This window comes from Tachypleus tridentatus, chromosome 10 (assembly GCF_004210375.1).
Source record: "Tachypleus tridentatus isolate NWPU-2018 chromosome 10, ASM421037v1, whole genome shotgun sequence".
NCBI lineage: Eukaryota > Metazoa > Arthropoda > Merostomata > Xiphosura > Limulidae > Tachypleus > Tachypleus tridentatus.
Genome location: NC_134834.1, coordinates 32,879,770 through 32,900,229, shown reverse-complemented (window position 1 = coordinate 32,900,229; position 20,460 = coordinate 32,879,770). Strand labels below are relative to the sequence as shown.

Sequence of the window (20,460 nt, the reverse complement as noted above, 5' to 3'; positions counted from 1 at the left end):
TGCAGAGCACAGATATCCCATTGTGTAGGTTTGTGCTTAACTTCAAACAAACGAAAATCAGAGAGCTAGATACCTTATTAAGCAGAAATAAGTTAAATGAAACACAAAAATAAAAACTTTCCAATCAAAAACGCTAAGAATCCCGGTCGCTAAAACACGACTCAAATTTAGGAAAAAATCTTCAGAACCGAAAAATAGATTGGAAGCGCTAGACTACGTAACTACAAGGTGTTTGGAAAGTCACTGTGTTTTGTAATCATATGTTATTCAGTCTATTTCAAGCTAGCAACTGATAGCGGTGTTTAGAAATAAAATAAGAAGGATCCAGGCCTGTATTGATGCCAACGAGGGTCACTTTCACCATTGTTTATAATTGTCATTCATATTTACCTCCTGTATTCTATATTGAAACATGTCTGTTAATAAATACATAAATGCACAGTGACCCTGTATTAAACACCCTGTATAATCCACTAATACAATCTAAAAAATCGTCTTCTCCTGATTGAAAAAATATGCTCATAAGTAGCATCTGTAAAATGCTTTGCTAGGAACGTAAACATAGAAAGGAAGGAGAATGCTTCGTCTGTGGCGTTTGCAAATACTACTTAACATTGGAATTACATAAAACTATATCTTTGTTTTACATTTCATAGAATTCAAATATGAAAAAAAAATCTGAATAGCAGATTCAAGTAGTTTATTTCTACCAATCAGCGCTTTCTGGGACATAATATTTCAAAATTTGGTGCTACGCCTAGAGGGGGCGGTTTTTTGTGCTCGGGGGGAGGCTTAAAATTATCACGTTTCGGCGACTGTGGTTATGTTTCTTATAAGACATTCTGTAATCCTGTGATTATTGCCGGAAATATCCACAACAGTGAGAGAACTCAACCGAAGGATCAGTGCATTTTACTTATTGCAAGCTCTTTTTACTTTTATGACACTGCACATTCATAGTTCGACTGACGTGTTCAACTAGCAATATTGATTATGGGTGTTTGGCTCTGATATGTGTAGGTATATTGCTTTGACCAGAAATCACTGAAAGTATGATATTACAATATGCTTTGTTTTTTATTTTAATTTCGCGAAAAGCTATATGAGGGCTATCTGCGCTAGCCATCCCTAATTTAGTAGTGTAAGACTAAGAGGGAAGGCAGCTAGTCATCACCAACCACCGCCAACTCTTGGGCTACTCTTTTACCAACAAATAGTGGGATTGACCGTCACATTATAACGCCCCCACAGCTGAAAGGGCGAATATATTTGGTGCGACGGGGATTCGAACCCGCGACCCTCAGAGTACGAGTCGAACGCTTTAACCCACGTGGCCATACTGGGCCGAATACCATATGCATACCCTAAAAATGTATAACCAGTAAATACGAATGCCAAAGTTACACAAGACAAGGCAGATAACATTTTTTACAAAAAAAAAGCATCATAATAAAATAACCAAAAAACACGACTAGCACAATGACTGAATGTTCTTTTTTTTAGTAGTTTTAAAATATGCTTTCTGTGATAGAACGAAAGAAATCTAATATCATAACTTTATCCCAGTCAAATCAATCGTTAGTACTAGCAACGTATTTGCCAGTTAGATTCGTTAATTTTACTAAGACTTTATTTAACCTTCCAAAGTTTGTGTGATATCAATTGCTTTATCACATAAATACAGTGAGTGTATTTTCATATTTCAGCTCAACAGATTTCTGTCACTGAGGAAATGAGTGAATCCTTTACGTACAATGTTGAGGGTAAAGTATTTAGCTATCTCTAATTCTCAATTTATATATTTTTTACCAAATATTCTTTGGACAATTAGTATTGACACAACTTATGTTTTTCATATTTGTTCTACCCTTATATTTATGAATTATGACGTATTTAATCTATATATTACCATCATTCATTCAGATGACGAAACTCAGTCAGGATTAGTGATTCTTATTGACGATGGTTCTCGAAGTGACGAGGATCCAGAAGGTAAATATATTTTCATGATTACGTCCTTGGACGAATGTCACGATTCTTTCTAACATTATTTTTACATTTTTAAAATATAAAATAAAAAAAACTATTCATTTATTTTGTATTCGTGGAAAATCTGTATGTTTTTGTTTTCAGATATATGTAAAAATATTAGAAAATAGGTTTTATACATTCCATTGCTGTTTCCAGATTATTTTTTGCAAACGTGTTGGGGTCGAGGGGTCCGGCTGAACCTCATATTTTTGTGATGTAAAGAAATTATGCTTATATAGTTATAGCACAGCTACTTATGATATTTAATGTTTTCTACACGGTCTGTATTATTCTGATGAAGCATTAGCGTTGTTTAGTTCAAAATAATCACATGCAATGGCTTCTATTGATATTTTATAATTGAAATCCCAAGTCGTATTGCTACTATCATGTTTTGTTAGCCGGATTCTTTACAGTAGGTGTCTGTGACTTGTTGGCGATAAATTTCAACAATAAACAAATAACAGCTCAATTTACTTATTTTAAAATATGATATTAAAGCAAGTCTGAAGTATATACAAATCCTCATTACACTCTTGATTATCACAGTTGTATCTAGAGGTTTAAATAATTGTCTCTCCTTCGTCAAAGTCCATACAGGCTGGCTCAGTTACTTTAGAACAAAATTGACGAGACTAATTATTCTTCCTTGCTCTGTTATAGCAATAAAGTATTTGATAATTTCACTTTAAAAACTGCCATTATACGCTCTTTATCGCTAAACTCAAAACTACGCAGTCTAGCTCTAAATAACGATTATTCGACGGGTATTTATAACCTGATAGAATTCTAGAAAATTCCACGCAATACTAAATATTCTGATGCAGTAATACTCAACTGAAAGAAGAAAAATTCAGAAAGTTCTAGTAACGTGACGTAACAATATAACAATAGCTAACTCATAACAAGTGACGAAAAGCTTCATCGATGGAAGACAAGATGGCTTTCCTTACCTCTCCAGAACAGGCCCTCAGATACTGGCTGACCGTTTAAAAATGTACTTCAGTGTACCAATTATCATTATGTTACTGGCAATATTTTCCACACTGCCACACGTGTTCATTTGAATTTTCGGCATCTGCCCTCTGTCGGTTGAATCTGAGATGTACACAAACTGAATAAAGATTGAGTGCTCTCGGTTTAATACATAATCGTTACAGCACTGCTATGAACAATGAAATTGTATGTAACTTATTTGTAGAAAGGCGCTCCAGAAGAATGAAGCATCTTAACATGATATTTCAGTAGTACATTCATGTGCATATATAACAGCTAATGATTAAAATAGCTAATATACTATTGTTGACCAGAGTTGTTTCAAATTAGTAATATAATTTAACAATTAATAGCTACTGTGCATGTAGATGGGTAGAGTATTTTATTATAATTAAAAACACATATTTATGCTAATTTAAGTTTAGCTCTCCATGCACTATTACGATAGAAAGATGATTTGTTGACATTTCATTAGATATTTATGTACACAGCTGAGTAGTTTAAGCTGGTTCCAGATTTAACGTCATATCACCTGTTTTTTACTAATTTTCTGGGGGACATGTTCCCAGAAACCCATAGCATTAGCACAATATCTGTCGACTTTTGATCTCTCAAATAAGAACCCTGCTTTGAAATATTTTGCGTACGGACCTGCTATATAATAAAACAACATTAAGCCTGTTTCTGTGGCAACTTAAAATAATACTATAATGGTCACGTGACGCAATACCTTAACAATCTGAAGTTGTAAAGAAGGATACCTTCAGAGTAACGTGACATGTTACATTAACAATGTGAGTTATAAATAGCGGAAGCAGTTTGTAACATTTAAAATGTCTATCCATTAGTTATTTACCTTAGCTAGAATCACGTATATCCGGAGGCTATAAGTTTGTGCATTTTTAGGGAACCCAAGAATGTTCAAAAAAGAACTTGTGTTCTAAATGTATTCATTAGACGATTAATCAGAAACAGAGAACAGAAAATGTGTGTAAGAATCGTATGTTTTATACTTAATTATAGGCAATTTTCACCGAAACTGTAAATTACTTTTCAGTAACATGTTGTTAAGTGTTGGTATGTTACTGCTGATGGTAGCCTAGATTATAGATTTGCGTCAGTACTGTTAGTTTAGTTCGAATTTTATTTGTTATTATTTAAAGGGAAACATGGAGGCACTTTTTCCTAGTTACCATAAATCTAACGTATTTTGATTGGAATATTTCAGACAGGATGTGTGTGTGTGGGGGGGGTCTTCTTATAGCAAAGCCACATCGGACTATCTGCTGAGTCCACCGAGGGGAATCGAACCCGTGATTTTAGCGTTGTAAATCCGTAGACTTACCGCTGTACCAGCGGTAAGTACAGACAGAGAGGATGGACTTGTGTTCTTAACATCCTAAATTTTATCAGTATTTAAATCAACAATGATATGTGCCTTATATCGTTATCTGCCTCAGACATTTATACTATAAAGACATTTTATGCGATGCCATTTACTATACCTTAATTCCAGTTTTAAGGGAGTATACTGTATTATGTTCACACAATTTGCTAATTAATGGAGATAGAAACTTAATTATTTCACCAAAACTCAGTTCAAATTCAGCTAAATTCAAAAGTATATATATCCCATTGTGCAGTTTTGCGTTTAACAACAAACAAATATGCCAAACGTTTTTAGTAAATTTTTAAAAAAGTTAGAAGAGTTTGTTTGAGAATTTCGCACAAAGCTACTCGAGGGCTATCTGTGCTAGCCGTCCCTAAGCAGTGTAAGACTAGAGGAAAGGCAGCTAGTCATCACCACCCACCGCCAACTCTTGAGCTACTCTTTTACCAACGAAAAGTGGGATTGACCGTCACATTATAACACCCCCACGGCTGGGAGGGCGAGTATGTTTGGCGCGACACGGGCGCGAACCCGCGACCCTCGGATTACGAGTCTCTCGCCTTACGCGCTTGGCCATGCTGGGCCCAGTTAGAAGAGAACTAACTATAATGGGTAACGAATCAATAATAGAAAATGTATAGAAATGAAATGTTTTTTTTTTTTATATATCAGCTCGTTGAGTTTTGTTTTAATGTTTAGCGTAATTATGATTTATAACGTTAATCAGTGGATTTTCAGAATTATCATATTCGGGTATGCATTCTAAAATCAGATATAACATCACGTGAGATTACTAAAATGTTCTTTTGAAATGGGTCCGGTATGGCCAGGAGGCTAAGGCGTATGGCTAGTAGTCCGAGGGTTGCGGGTTTGAATCTTCGTCACACCAAACATGCTCGCCCTTTCAGCTTTGGAGCCGTTATGATGTTACAGTGAATCCCAGAAACATGATTTTTTTGTAAAGGAGTAGCCAAAGAGTTGGCTGTGGGTGGTGATGACTACCTGCCTTCCCTCTAGTCTTACACTGATAAATTAGGGACGACTAGCGCAGATAGCCATCGTGTAGCTTTGCGCGAAATTAAAATATATATATATATTTTTTTTAAATATTTTGCCAAATGCTGCGCGTTTAAATTTTTTGTCATGTCTCACGTGCGGCAGGTTCAAATCCCCGTCGCATCAAACATGCTCGCCCTTTCAGCCATGGGGACGTTATAAGGGTACGATCAATCTTACTATTCGTTGGTAAAAGAGTAGCCCGAGAGTTGGCGGTGGGTGGTATTGACTAGCTGCCTTCCCTCTAGTCTTACACTGCTAAATTAGAGAAGGCTAGCACAGATAGCCTTCGAATAGCTTTGCGCGAAATTGAAAAACAAACAAACAAACTCACGTGCGGTCTAGTGTTCTTGTCTGTAAACTTTTATTTATGGGCAAGAGTTCTGTCACCTTTTCGTGCGTGGTTAAGTTTTCTGGTAAGTTAATCCAAAATAATGATGCTCTTAGAAGGCGACTGTCAAAATATCTCGCCCCAAGCCCTACTGTATTTATGTACAGTGTGTCCGAAAAATCTGGAACACAGGCATTTCAACAAATTTTATAGAATGTGTTTCACATGCTGTTTCTCGTGCGTTGACAGCGACATAATCAGTCACGTATCTGAAATTAAGAAAAAACTGAAACCATCTGTGGTTCCAGATGTTTCGGACACACTGTATACATTTTGTACTAATTTAGAAAAAAACAACAACAATAAACTAAACTAACAATTCAAACTTCTTTACAACTGAAATAATTTTACATGTGTGTATGTTTTCAGGGCAATCGAACCGAAAATCTTTAACTGCTTCAGAACAAATTCAAGTAAGTTACTGGATTTTTTCTTTTATCTTTTGTAAATCGAAAACTCCAATCACCTTTAGTAGTCATGAGGTATACAGCTAAGATAAATAGTTTTCACTTTTATTTATTAATTGTACGAATCTCTGCTCATTGGAGCCTTTCTAATACTTGTGTCTAAAGTAACAAGTAAGTCCGCGACTTTAAAAAAATTGTTGTAGTAAATTTATAATGCTTTAGTTTCTTTGTTTGTTTTTGAAAAATATGTTACATGTGACCATTCAAACAAAACAAAATGCTGTTTGTTGTAAGGATATAAAAGATTGCACTTATAAATTCAAACACTGAAAGGTTCTATAAGAAAAAATGTCAAGGTGATAATATTAGCTAGAAAATTAATTTAAAAAACAACAACTTTCTTTGTGTGGTAATGTGACGCAGAGAATTGCAAATAAAAATACTGAACTTCTAAATCTATTCTTTTAACTATCTTCAAGGGAATTATAGAAGACTTGGCCAATGGGGAAGTAACAGGAAGTCTAACGTTCGAGGAGGAAGATGATTTATGTTCAGAGTTCAACTTACAGGACGATGTATTTGATCATTTATCATCGCAGGTTAGAGTTAACGACCTCAAAAGTGTTACAATCTTTAATTACTTGTTTCTGTTATATAATACTAGTGGGAACTGAAACTCCAAAAAGGTAAACATTTTGTTTTTTTGTTTCTGTAATTACAACTGTATCTGAGTGAGTTTTGGTGTGTTGTTTCTTTCTTATTGCAAATGAACGTTTCCCTTAAATTCAGATTTATTTGAATGGTGTGTATCATCAGTTTTATATATATATTACCTTTGTCATGGGCGCCTAACTTTATTTACAAATGGGGAGGAGAAGAGGACAAGTGCAAGGAAGTACTGGCGAGCGAAGCAAGGAATACAATTTTTTTTTCTTAAACAAATTATTCAAAGTATAGCATGGGTCCGACATGGCCAGGTGGTTAAGGCGCTCAATTCGCAATCTGAGGGTCGCGAATTCGAAGCCCCATCACATTCGCTCTTTTAGCTGTTGGCATATGTAATGGTTAATACCACTATTCGTTGATAAAAGAGTAGCCCAAGAGTTGGCGGTGGGTGGTGATGACTAGCTTCCTTCTCTCTAGTTTACACTGCTAGATTAGGGATGGCTATTGCAAATAGACCTCGTGTAGCTTTGCGCGAAATTCATAAGCAAACAAACAAAGCAGAATAGCACGGGCCTATTCCGCAACTTACATCCAAGGTTAGACTTCTACAGGGTATTCGGAAAGTCACTGCGCAGTTTTGTCTGTTAATAAATATATAAGTGCACAGTGACTTTCCGAACACTCTGTATGACAATCTCCCACAAAAGGTTTATTAAAGGATAGCGTTTTACAACTGTTTACCTGTTCGTGCACAGCTTTTTTCAGGTTATTGTGTTAAAGTTTGTTTTGAATTTCGCGCAAAGCTACACGAGGGCTATCTGAGCTAGCCGTCCCTAATTTAGCATTATAAGACTAGAGGGAAGGCAGCTAGTCATCACCATCTACCGCTAACTCTTGGGCTACTTTTTTATCAAAGAAAAGTGGGATATACCGTCAAATTATAACGCACCAACGGCTGAAAGGCCGAGCATGTTTGGTTGGAAGGGAATTGTGAGTCCAGCGCCCTAACCACCTGACCATGTCAGGCATAGTATTAAAGAATAAAAATATGCTGGGGTTGTATGAAATGCCAAATATTTTATACAGTTAATTTTGAATGCAATAGAATCTAAAGAAGATTAAAGAAACAAATATGCATAGAATGCATTTGAATATTGTGGGGATAAATCTTGAATGGAGTTTATATCAGTTAAGTATTGGAGTTACCAGTGCGACTGATGGGCCAATCAGGCGATAATAACCATGAAAAATGTAAACCATTTATAATGGTTAAACTTTCCAACGTTTCCGTATTCGTGATATCGGGAAGCTTAACTATTAGAGCAGGTTTTCGAGATACACAAGACTCAACAGTCTTTTAAAAAATAAGATCTTTTAGGTAAAACATTAATAAAAGTTCGAAAATAAAACACTGTGTTTAGAGTTCCTCATTTTGAATCTAATATATATATTTGTAATTGTCATATAGGATTCTCTTCCTGGCCAGGAAAACACTGCAGCGAATGTTATAAATAATGGCTACTGTTTGAAAGATCAAAGCAACTATAACATTGAAACAAATATAGAGCAATACGTGGATAAACCTAGTCAATTGACTTTTTCTTCTGGTCACACGTTTGAGCAAATTGAACAAATCGAAGTGGATAGTCCGTTAACTGATCTTTCGTTTCTGTCTGAATTTAGTGGTGACGATAGCAATGTTTCTCCAGGAGTGTACTTACTCCCGGATCAGGTCGCAAAATGCATAGAGTCCGTAACAAACACTAGTGTAAAAGTCAATCTCTTGTCAGCCGCTCAGTTAAGTCGCAGTTCAAAAGTCAATGAAAACCAAAATGTAGACCCGAGCACGATGCCAAGTGAGCCCAAAAGACTGTGTTTTGGAATTAATAACAATCAAGATACCACAACGTCGCCAAGAGGAGCAATTCATCCATTAGATGATCGATGGGTGTGGAGTTCAGAACAGAGCGATGGCCAGACCATTGGCTGCTACTGTCATGACTGTTGTACCTCAGGGAAGTCAATGACTAATAATAACACAAAAGTAAGTGTAGTTATAATATTATTTAGTTATTTTAGTACATATGTTATCCGATATTTTAAAAACTAAACACACCAACAGATGGCGCCATCATAAAGGAAACGTGGAGAGTGTTAAGGAGATGGTAAACTATAAGAGTAAGCAAACTGACGAACATGTTTTATTGTATTTTTTTTGCAGACGTATAAATGAATATTAATCAGATAAATATACAGAGATTTCATTAATATAAATTAGACAAGGCCTATAAGAATGTCTCATACATTACGTCAGTAAAAATTAGTAACAGTAATAAAACAATCGTGCTATTTCCTGAGAAGCCAGTGAAAGTGTAAATTTCTAGAAGTTGTTTTGGCATATGCGATAATTTAAAACTTAACCTGAGGCGTTTTAATTAGAATGCCGGTGCACAGGACGTTTTGAAATATTTATGACGCTAAAATTCTGGGTTCGATTTCTTGCGGTGCACGCAGCGCCCCGTGAAGCTTATTTGCTTAAAACAGGCAAAACTTTTCTTTCTTCCAGCTAAAAATGAATTCAGATGAACAAATGTTTAGCAGTTGGTTATATCTTGTATCCAAAGCTAGGAATAATGCTTCACTAATTTCATAACTGGTTGTTTTTCAATAGTACTCGCGGTTTATTAGTTTCATGATTGGTTATTTTCTCAAAGTACCTACTTTTCACGAGTTTCATAATTGATTTTCTTAACGTACTAGTACTTCTCAAGTTTAGTAACTGATAATTTTTGAAAGTATTAATGCTACACGAGTTTAATAATGGGTTCTTTTTTAAAGTACTCACGGTTTCACGCTTTATGAGTTTTGTAATTGGTTTTGTTGAGAAAGCACTCGTGCTTCACAAGATAAGTAATTCGTTATTTTTTATACGTTATTGACGTAATTTTGACAGCATCCACTTTGTGTGTGTCTGTTAGGTACTATTTACTGATAGGAAGTTTTTAAAATAGTGAGAGAAAGGTTTAGTTAAATATATGGTTGATTGAAGTTAGTTTGATATCTCTAGTCATTTTATAAATAATGTTCTGTTAAATATCGCATTCTCTCTAGCTTCGTTAGCTTGTTAGGTACCAAAATTTGTATGTTAACACCAAGAGTCGGACTTTAAAGATATAGTATATATATTTATTTATAGTACTGCCTGTATATTCACTGCTAAATTACACAGAACGTTCTATACCTTCTATTCATGCCTCATTCTATTTAAAAAAAAATCGAAACAAGGGTTTTAACGAGTCGTGTATAAGCCTATCGTAGTTAAACAGTGACACTGCAAACAAGGGCCTGAGAGATCCCGGATAAACAATTAACCTAGCTGCTGTATCCGTTATTTCAGTGGGTAACGCTATTACAATCATTCACAGACATTCAAAAAATGTCTAGAGAACATCTCACAAAATACTACAAGTTCATCCATGGGTCATATGAACATGATATTAAAGGTATGTCATTTGTTACATTTTGTGTCGTAGACATAAGCCTAAAACTGAATTGTGTGGGAAGTTCTGCATTCATTATCTTGTGTTTGTAATTTTTATTTTGATATTTATTATTAATTATGCAGTGTTGTGTGACATAATTTGATGAATTAAACTACATACTAGTTTGAATATTCAGTATTAGGGGGTTAGATGTTCTCACTTTAGGCCTATCCTTTGATAGTGAAACAGAGGATCGAAACTTAATATATTATAATCTCTCAATAACCACGCAAAACCTTTATTATTATTATCAAGTTGAGACTTAAAGCAAAGCGGTTCACAGGAGGTTTATCTGTCATTTGGTACATTACTGTTACTTGAACATGGACTACAATGAAATCATCCTAACTTGCAAAAACTAGAATCGATTTGTATCTTTTGTGCCATTATCATTACCATTACCATTAGTGACAAACTTCTCTTCAATATTAAGTGTCCCAGGTCTCCACTCATTTTATGTTTAGTTGGTTACGTGTCTGAATAATATAATGCTATATTTTTCTTTATATGTTTAAACTTTCCTATAACCTTATTGTAGGCCCAGGTCAGATTACTTGTATTAAGGCAGGCCTACGTAAATTTGCAGTTTAGTTTTGCATTATTTACTGTAAACAGAGAACCTTTATTTCATTGGATCTTTGAAAGCCATCGTTTCCTTCTTTTACCATCTGTGGGAAAGCTGTGGAACAAGAGAGATGTGTCTTATTCTACATCATTAGTGCAGATCTGAACACAACAGTGATATGATGTCATTGTTGTTTTTTTGGTTTTTTTGCGTTAAAAAACTTCATTCTCGATTTAAGATGGCGAGCGTCCTATATAGGACTATGGCCAGTAAACTTTCATTGACTTTTTTCTAAATTTTATTTTTTCTTGGAACACAATGAGTCTGTTATATATGTGCAATAAGTAAAAACACAGCCAGAAAACAAACATCAAACACTGAGACACAAACCACAGGGTATGTCATCACATAGTGTGTTCTTGTTTTTGAAGTGCTAGCAGAAGTAAAACCCAAATTGTGTTGGGGCATCCCGTCTATCGAATTGAAGCTCAATTTTATTTGGCTTACAGTTACTTTTACTCGCCTGTGTTTAGCTCCACATCTTTCTTACTCTCATGGTTAATCTTTGAAACACTAAAGCAAGATATTCTTTAAAAAAATCTTAAGTTGACGATCTCGTACTAGAAACTGCTAAATAAAATGTATCTTAATTGAACAGGTAAACTCGTTTTCTTTGCCCATTGGATGAAACATCAGTTCATGACATTTGTTCCCTCAAAGCATTGGTCATCTGTTTCATGTAATTAACATCATAATACGGCAGAAAAGAATATTGCAGTGCCAATCCTTTCAACCCGGATGCTATATATTATAACAATATCCTTTCAAGCAGAAGAGATATTATATATGTAGGAAACAAAGAAATGAAGAAATTAAAATAAGGTAATACTTATTACTTTCTAGACCATGTGTTATTGCCATTACAGCACAGAAACCACATAACTGAAAAACTTTTGAAACTCTTTGTATCACTAAAACAGTACGAAACATGTGACATGCCCACATATCACAAGTCCATATTTCTCTTTATTTTTTAATGACTTTTGTGCTGCAGTTTAGTTCCAAACTTCTTTGTAGATCATTCATCATCTTGGTTACATAAATAATAACGAGATATTACGATGTATAGATGTACTGTGTTTTTTCTACCTTCTTATTTGCCTCCCAGTGGCACAGTGGTATGTCTGCGGACTTACACACAAAAAATAGGGTTTCGATACCCGTGGTGGGCAGAGCACAGATAGCCCATTGTGTAGTTTTGTGCTTAATTCTAAATAAATAAAAAACTTTTTATTTCACGTAGAATTTTTCCAAAAGTTATTAATGTGAAGTTTTTATATGATACGTGGTAAAGAAAATTATTAACTTGATATGATTCTACCAACCTTTGTTCTTTGTCATTCTAATGGTGCTGATACCCATTGTCTACCCTTGTGTGAAATTTGTAAAGTTGTACTTCGTGCATGAAGGTCGGCAGATGTGTTCTCCAGTGGCAGATCAGATGATACCTCAATGTTACAGCATTCCTTATGCTTAAATAGGAATGACCAGTCACGTGGATAGTATTAAGTGCACTGGGTAAGTCTGATTTTACCCATCCAACCAAGTAACGTGGGGTTTATTCAGTCTGATACACCCTCTTGAGTAAGTTGATCAGCATGGAAAAAGTCCGGAGGAAATAGAATCAACGTGATCAATCCACAATACCATTAAACTTTGTATCCAGTTCATTTATTTTTAGCAAAGACTCGGTTTTAGCACAATTCAGCACTTCTTGACAATTTATCTTGTCGAGCTTCCAGTTATATAGTAGACAGCAATGTCGTTATAAATGAGCATTATTTTAAAATATTTTAAATAATTTATAAGAACATTAAATGTGACGTTTGAGAATTATCTATTCATTCCCGAATCAAATTGCCTATATGAAAAATATAAGTAATCTCTTGTTTAACAGAAAGATCTAAGATCGCATTTTATCAGTTGTTCAGTAAAACATTTGAGTAAAAGTTTTATTGGTTGCACGTGGTTGTATTCTTGAAATGTTTGAGATTCGATGTTTATATAAAGGCTTTTTTTTTTTTTTCTCTCGTGCTGAAGTCTTTATACCACTGGTTCTCAATAAGTGGCACTATGATCGGATTTTGCAATGTTTTGATCACCGATCTCTGCGGTGACTCGTACTACATTTAGAACAATCTTTTAAGTATAAAATAAGCAAAAATATAGTTGGGAATAATATATTCCCCAACAAGCTCATGCCCAGTTCTTAATTGCATGGTCATCTCTTGAAGTGGTCCATTGTGAGAAAATAATTACGAAACACTGCCATATTTGAAATATAGTTGGTCCTAATATCTAGAATTGGTGATGGTAAGATAACAGATTGACTCATTGTGAAGCTTTGTGCTAAACCACAAACATCCAGTAAGACAGAGTTATCTATCGGTAAACACAAACACTATACCAAACAAAACAAAAAACATGCAGCCGCAGTCCTCATAAAATCAAAATGCGCAAATAAATAGTTAAATTTATGTGAAGGAAGATTAGTAATTAAAGCTGCCGTTATATGATCTTCGTCATGTTTGATCGAAATTGTGATAATACGACTACACAATATTACAGTAACTACAGGTGCAGAAGACAGTTGAATGACAAAAAAATTAAATAATTTTCTAAGGTTTCATAATGAAGCTGAATTTTATTATGCGAGTTCATTTCTAATATAGTTAATATATTGCAGAAGAGAATTCTTGAGATTAATTTAGCGTTGTTAAGAATTGAGCTGCCTTATGATATTAGGCCTAATGAAATCTCAGTCACCGTAACCTGAAACACTTTCTATTAAAATATTTGTGTTATTTTAACCAGTCATGAAAATTCAACAGTATGTTAGAACAATTTTTTACCCTAAAACCTTTATTCTTACTACTTCATATAATAATTCTGATGATAAAAAATTTTACAGAAAGAACTTAAGTACTCAGAGTACATGGCTGTGGTCAACACATAATAACAATATGTTTTTATGGTAATCAGAATATTTATTTGTTTAGGAAGAAAGTATATGTGTGAAACCATATGTAGCTTAAATGTAAAGTATATAACGTACACACAGACTAAGAGAGAAAACTGTTTTTGTTTGTTGGATGATTTATGATTTTTCACTTCTGTAAATGCCCGGGATGGCCAACTCTGTTTAAGCATTCGATTCGTAATCTGAGGGTAGCGGGTTAGAATCACCGTCACACTAAACATGTACGCCATTTCAGCCATGGGGCATTATAATGTGACGGTCAATCCTACTATTCGTTGGTAAAAGAGTAGCCCGAGAGTTGGCAGCTGGTGGTGATGACTAATTGCATTCTGTTTAATCTTACACTGCTAAATTAGGGACGGCTAGAGCAGATAACCCTCGAGCAGCTTTGCGCGAAATTGAAAAAAAACTACAGAATTTTTTCCTAAATTTTTCTTATGATTTTTGAATATGTATAACTGTAATATTGTAGAATTGAGTTAAAATTGTAGTTTTTTTCCCTAAAATTTTGCCGAGTTGTTTTTACGTACTCTGATATTGCTTACTTTTATGTATTACTAACCGAGGTACCCGTTCTTTGTACAAATTATGAACTTAATAAAAATGTGTGGGTGGATTTTATGTTTCACGTGATTAATTAATTGACAGTCATTGTCCGCAGAAGTGTCTTACGAAAGGTCATGAGATGAATTGAGAAGTGAGTATAACAAAGAAGCGGCTCTTCATATCAGTCTCATTATGGCTGTTGTAGCATAATCTTCAACTGAGATTATTTATTATTGCAATAGTGATTGCCACTTTTTGTTGCACTCCTCCTTAGAGAGTGACAGAGCACTGTCTGAGATATACAAGATGTTTGTCTGTCCTTTTCTCACACTGTGCGTATGTTGTATTATTGATTTTTTTTTCGTTTGTTGTAAGAACGTGGCGCCATCTGTGAATATAGTTAACGTTAACTCATGTCAAATATAATAAATGCTCAGTAAGAGTTGTAATGGAGGTAATGGGATTGTGAACCCTCTATTAACATGCTTCTTCCAAGTTATCATCCCACAAAATTTGGTTCAGATTGGTTCAGCGACCTAGGAGTAGTTAGATAACGAATAAACAAACAGACACACAGATTATTTTTGTACTTTTTATATATATATATAGATTGTTTCTTTCCATAAATACCATTTTTCTGTTGTTCTTACTTTCTCGAAATAATTTTTAATCAACTGCAGTTCTTTCATCACTTGGCAGATTGACTTGAAGCTTCGTAGGTTTATACTTTAATTCAATATGCTAAGACATTAAAAAATATATAGGATCAAAAGTCAAACACTCCCTCCAAATAAAATCAAATTTTGGGTTTTTTGCACGGTCATATTTATGCTGTCAAATTTTCATGCATCCGACACATTAACTTAAAAAAAAAGTAACAAAAGCTTTGAATTTGTCCATTTTGAGTGTTTTCAAGGGGTTAGAGCTTACAAAAAACAATTTGGGGATTTTAGTTCAGTTACTCGATCACATTTTGACCAGTTTACATGAGAATGAGTACAATAACACGTTTCTACAGGATCCACACATTGACAAACAAAAATGGTAGATTTGCCCATTTTTAGTGTCAAGATACAAAAAAAACACATAATTTTAGGGTTTGTCAATTATTCCACCACGTTTCGGCTAACTTACGTGGGATTTCGTACAAAGGTACTTTCGTAAAAGTATCGTGCAAATATTAAAAAAAAAATTGGGATATACCCATTTTTAGTCATTTCTGGGGGGTGGCGAACAAGAGGTTAAATACACCAATCATTTTAGGAGTTTGGATCAATTACTTAACCATATTTCAATACTTTAACGTGGGGTGTAGAGTATAAAGATACGTTTTTGCAAGTTCCATGCAGTAATACCAACAATTTTTTTATTTTTCTAGTGTTAGAAATGGCCACGCTGGGATTGTGCCGTGGAGACATATTGCATTTACCTGCGAAGGTTGACCTCTTTAATTGCTTGTTATATACCCTTTATATTCTTGTGATATGTATGTTAGGTTCGTTTTAGTTTGAACAGTATAAATACGCCCACATTAACATTATGTTTTTATAAATCCCAGTCTTCACCTTTGGTGATACCCAACAATGTTTAGACTTAGTCATACGTGTTATAAATCCCAGTTTTTATCTTTAGTGTTACCTAACATTTGATTAGTCTTAGTAATACGTGTTATAAATCCCAGTTTTCATCTTTGGCATTACCTAATATTTGTTTAGTCTTAATCATACGTTTTATAAATCCCAGTTTTCATCTTTGGCATTACCTAATATTTGTTTAGTCTTAATCATACGTTTTATAAATCCCAGTCTTCATCATCAGATTAACCGACATTTGTTTAGTCTTAATCATACGTGTTACAAATCCAAGTCTTCATTTTTGTTAATACCTAACATTTGTTTAGTCTTATAAATACCAGTTTTCATCTTTGGTATTATCTAACATTTATTTAATCTTAGTCATACGTTTCATAAATCCCACTATTCATCTTTAGATTAACCGATGTTTGTTTAGTCTTAGTCATACATGTTATAAATCCCAGTCTTTATCTTCAGATTAGCCAACATTTGTTTAGTTTTATTTATACTTTTTTGAATCCCAGTCTTCACCTTTGGTGATACCCAACAATGTTTAGACTTAGTCATACGTGTTATAAATCCCAGTTTTTATCTTTAGTGTTACCTAACATTTGTTTAATCTTAGTCATACGTGGTATAAATACCAGTTTTAATCTTTGGTATAAACTAACATTTGTTTAATCTGAGTCACAGGTGTTATAAATACCAGTTTTCATCTTTGGTATTACGTAATATTTGTTTAATCTTTGTCATATGTTTTATAAATCCTAGTCTTCATATTTAGATTAACCGACATTTGTTTAGTTTTAGTTATACGTGTTATAAATCCCAGTCTTCATCTTTAGATTAACCGACATTTGTTTAGTCTTAGTCATACGTGTAACAAATCCCTGTCTTCATTTTTGGTAATACCTAACATTTGTTTAGTCTTAGTCAAACGTGCTATAAATACCAGTTTTCATCTTTGGTATTACCTAACATTTGTTTAGTCTTAGTCATACGTTTTATAAATTCCAGTCTTCATCTTTAGATCAACCGACATTTGTTTAGTCTTAGCCATACCTGTTATAAATCCCAGTTTTCGTCTTTAGTATTACCTAACATTTGTTTAGTATTATTCATATGCTTAAAAATGGGATAAATATTTTTGCTTCTTAAAAACAATAAATTGTTTGTTTGTTTTGAATTTCGCACAAAGCTACTCGAGGGCTATCTGTGCTAGCCGTCCCTAATTTAGCAGTGTAAGACTAGAGGGAAGGCAGCTAGTCATCTCCACCCACCGCCAACTCTTGGGCTACTCTTTTACCAACGAATAGTGCGATTGACCGTAACATTATAACGACCCCACGGCTGGGAGGGCAAGCATGTTTGGTGCGACCGAGATTCGAACCCGCGACCCTCGGATTACGAGTCGAGTGCCTTAACCACCTGGCCATGATGGGCCAAAACAATAAATATTTGATCTATTAATCCTGGAATGTAAAACAAACTTAAGGTTTATATTCCAGGCCAAAAGATAAACAATTTTTTTTTGGTTTAGTACAAAGCTGTAGTAAAGGCTAACTGCATTCTGTCTGCGACTGGGAATCGAACCGCGAATTTTTGCGTTGCAAGACCGTAAGCTTATCGCCGATCTTATTTTAAGGGCTGGTTTAAAGGTATTAAAAGCTATTGCAACATAATTTTAAGAGTTATTTTAAATATGTTACGATAAGGTTGTTTGAAGCTAATGCAGCTGAATTGTAATGGTTATTTTTAATATGCTACGTTAAGATAGTCTGAAGCTAATGCAGCCTCATTTGAAGGGTTATTTTAAATATATTACGATAAGGTTGTTTGAAGTTATTGTAGTCTTATTTTAAGGGTTATTTTAAATGTATTACAATATATAATAATAATTTGAAACTAATTCAACCTTATCTTAAACGTATTACGATATATATATATATATATAATTTGAAGCTAATACAGCCTTATTTTAAGGGTTGTTTTAAATGCATTAGGATAAGGTTGTTTGAAGCTAATGTCTATTAACTTATTTTTAAGGACCTGCCATCTGCTAAGGTTGATTCTTCATTGAGAATAGTGTCTTCTGTTAATGACTGTGTTGTGGGAGATTCAAGTTACACAAGTAACGCATCACTTACAGAGAAATCTTTGGTTGAACCTTGCCAGGTAGTATGTAAAAATTTTGACTCTTCTGAGCAAGATGAGTTGAACCGCTTGTCACGTGGCCACTCGTTTCCGTCTAAGTCAACTTTTCAGTCAGTTAGCAATAATAGAAGTGTTTCAACATTTAATTATTTCACAGATTGCAGGATTAGCACTGCTAGTCAGTCTCCAAAACCAGATGTATTGAACAACTGTTCATTGACCAATATCAGAAACAACAACAGAGCTATCCTTTCTTCGACTGCTAGCACTAGTTATGGTTGGCCTAATGTGGCATGTTTAGAATTCAGTATTGTCACACAAGATAACGCAAATTTACTAGAGAGAAAAGTTCATCCACAGAATGGTCGATGGCTGTGGAGCTCAGACCAGAACGATGGCCAGGAGATTGGGTGTTACTGTCATGATTCGTGTAATGCAGAGCAAATGCTAACCGGAAGCAAGAAAGAGGTGAGCTTTTCAATTTTATGTTTAAACATATGAAAACAATCAAAGAATAAAAACAAGACACATTACTCACTGATAGATCTTGCCAATCTTTCTGTTCAACGTTACCAAAATTCACTGTTATAATACCCTTGCCAAAAACAAATCCATGGCCATTACGCGTATAACGTTGCGCACATGAGTGAATTTTTACAGCAGTTATAAGCTTGACTTAGACAACATTCCTTGCATGTAATTTGTTTTGAAAGTTCCGGATAAAAGTTCAGGATATTATCATATGTTATCACCAAGTTTAATATATTATGATACTTAAAACGTTGGAATAGTTGAGCAAGTAACTTAAACATAATTGTGACTGTAAGTAATTATCCGTTCTTCTTCATCGTTTGAGGCCTACTTGCCCCTAATTTTAAAGTGATAGATAAGAGGAAAGTAGTTTTTTAATAACACTCACCACAAACTCTTGGATTACCGTAATTTGAATGTCACTGATAATGCTTCATAACCCTCGAATGTGGATCACCCTATCCCTTCCACTGACGAGGCGCAAATTATGGTTTCTTTGGTTTTTTTATATTTTGCGCAAAGCTACACGATATCTATCTATGTTAGCCGTCTCTAATTTAGCATTGTGAGCCTAGAAGGAAGGCAACTTGTCATCACCACCCATCGTCAATTCTTGGGCTACTCTTTTCCTAACGACTAGTAAAATTGACCGTCACTTATAACGCCCCTACGGCTAAGAGAGCAAGCATGTTTTTGTGTGACAGGAACTCGAATCTGAGGCCCTCAGATTGCAATTCGAGCGTCCCAACAACCTGGCTATGCGAATTATGGAACCTCAGCTCTACTGTCTGGCAAAGTAACAGCTTGGACACATTTTGTATTGATACAGCAACGTTTAAAGGTTTTGTTTTTGAGACGGTGCTACCTAGTAACTGAACTTTTACATAATCTGGACATGGGATTAAACCCAATATTTCTCAAACATGGGCTCTGTAGACTAAGTAACTGGCTAGTCACTCTTAGTAATACAATTTTTTAACAAGTCAAACTACTGCAGTTGTGTGAATATATTTTGGATCCGATGTTAGTTCTAAAAGCCTTATTTGTTCTTGAAAAGCTGTTAGAAACTCTTGTCTCGTTATTAACTTAGTTTTTGTTAATCGGTTTACTTCCGAGAAAAAAAAATCCATCTCCAACTTAAGCCAGCGATAAACAGCAGCCTATAACGACAAGTTATCCCCATTTTTACGTGAGCACTGACACTGGCCAACGCCATGCATAAAAGAGTGATAATATCACAACTGGAGACATCACAATCAAGACTTTGATACATACCCCAGATGTGGTTAGCTAATGTTTGACTTATGAAGTTGGTCTTAAGTATTTGAAATGCTCACCAGCCGAGACACAACTTTATTAAGTGTTATGTTTATTAGTTTATGTCGAATTATATTAGTTCGTTGATGCATTTTCGAAGAAGGAGAGCTTAGTTTGTTTATATAAAGTCTTAAGTTTTGGTGTAACAGAGATTAATGAAAACACTGTAGCGAGTGACATGCGCCTCAAACAAATGAACACAAGTTAAAAATATTCGGTTTTTAAGCAAATACCAGTTCTTTATTACAGACACA

General features: G+C 34.6%; 1 protein-coding gene across 12 annotated transcripts in view; it reads left to right on the top strand.

Annotated features, from left to right (window-relative positions):
* The window catches only part of LOC143229017 (protein Obscurin-like), a 207,836-nt gene that overhangs the window by 9,435 nt on the left and 177,941 nt on the right, over positions 1-20,460 (top strand). For 6 of the 12 annotated variants that reach the window (XR_013015605.1, XM_076460644.1, XM_076460645.1 and 3 more), the window contains exons 3-8: positions 1,707-1,763; positions 1,924-1,992; positions 6,234-6,277; positions 6,751-6,870; positions 8,406-8,981; positions 18,251-18,826. Coding sequence is in view for 11 of the 12 variants with exons in the window: in XM_076460644.1 (XP_076316759.1) it covers positions 1,707-1,763; positions 1,924-1,992; positions 6,234-6,277; positions 6,751-6,870; positions 8,406-8,981; positions 18,251-18,826 (1,442 nt within the window). In the remaining variant the exon portion in view is untranslated. The remainder of the gene's footprint in view (positions 1-1,706; positions 1,764-1,923; positions 1,993-6,233; positions 6,278-6,750; positions 6,871-8,405; positions 8,982-18,250; positions 18,827-20,460) is intronic. The other 6 variants (XM_076460653.1, XM_076460652.1, XM_076460649.1 and 3 more) reach the window with 2 other exon arrangements.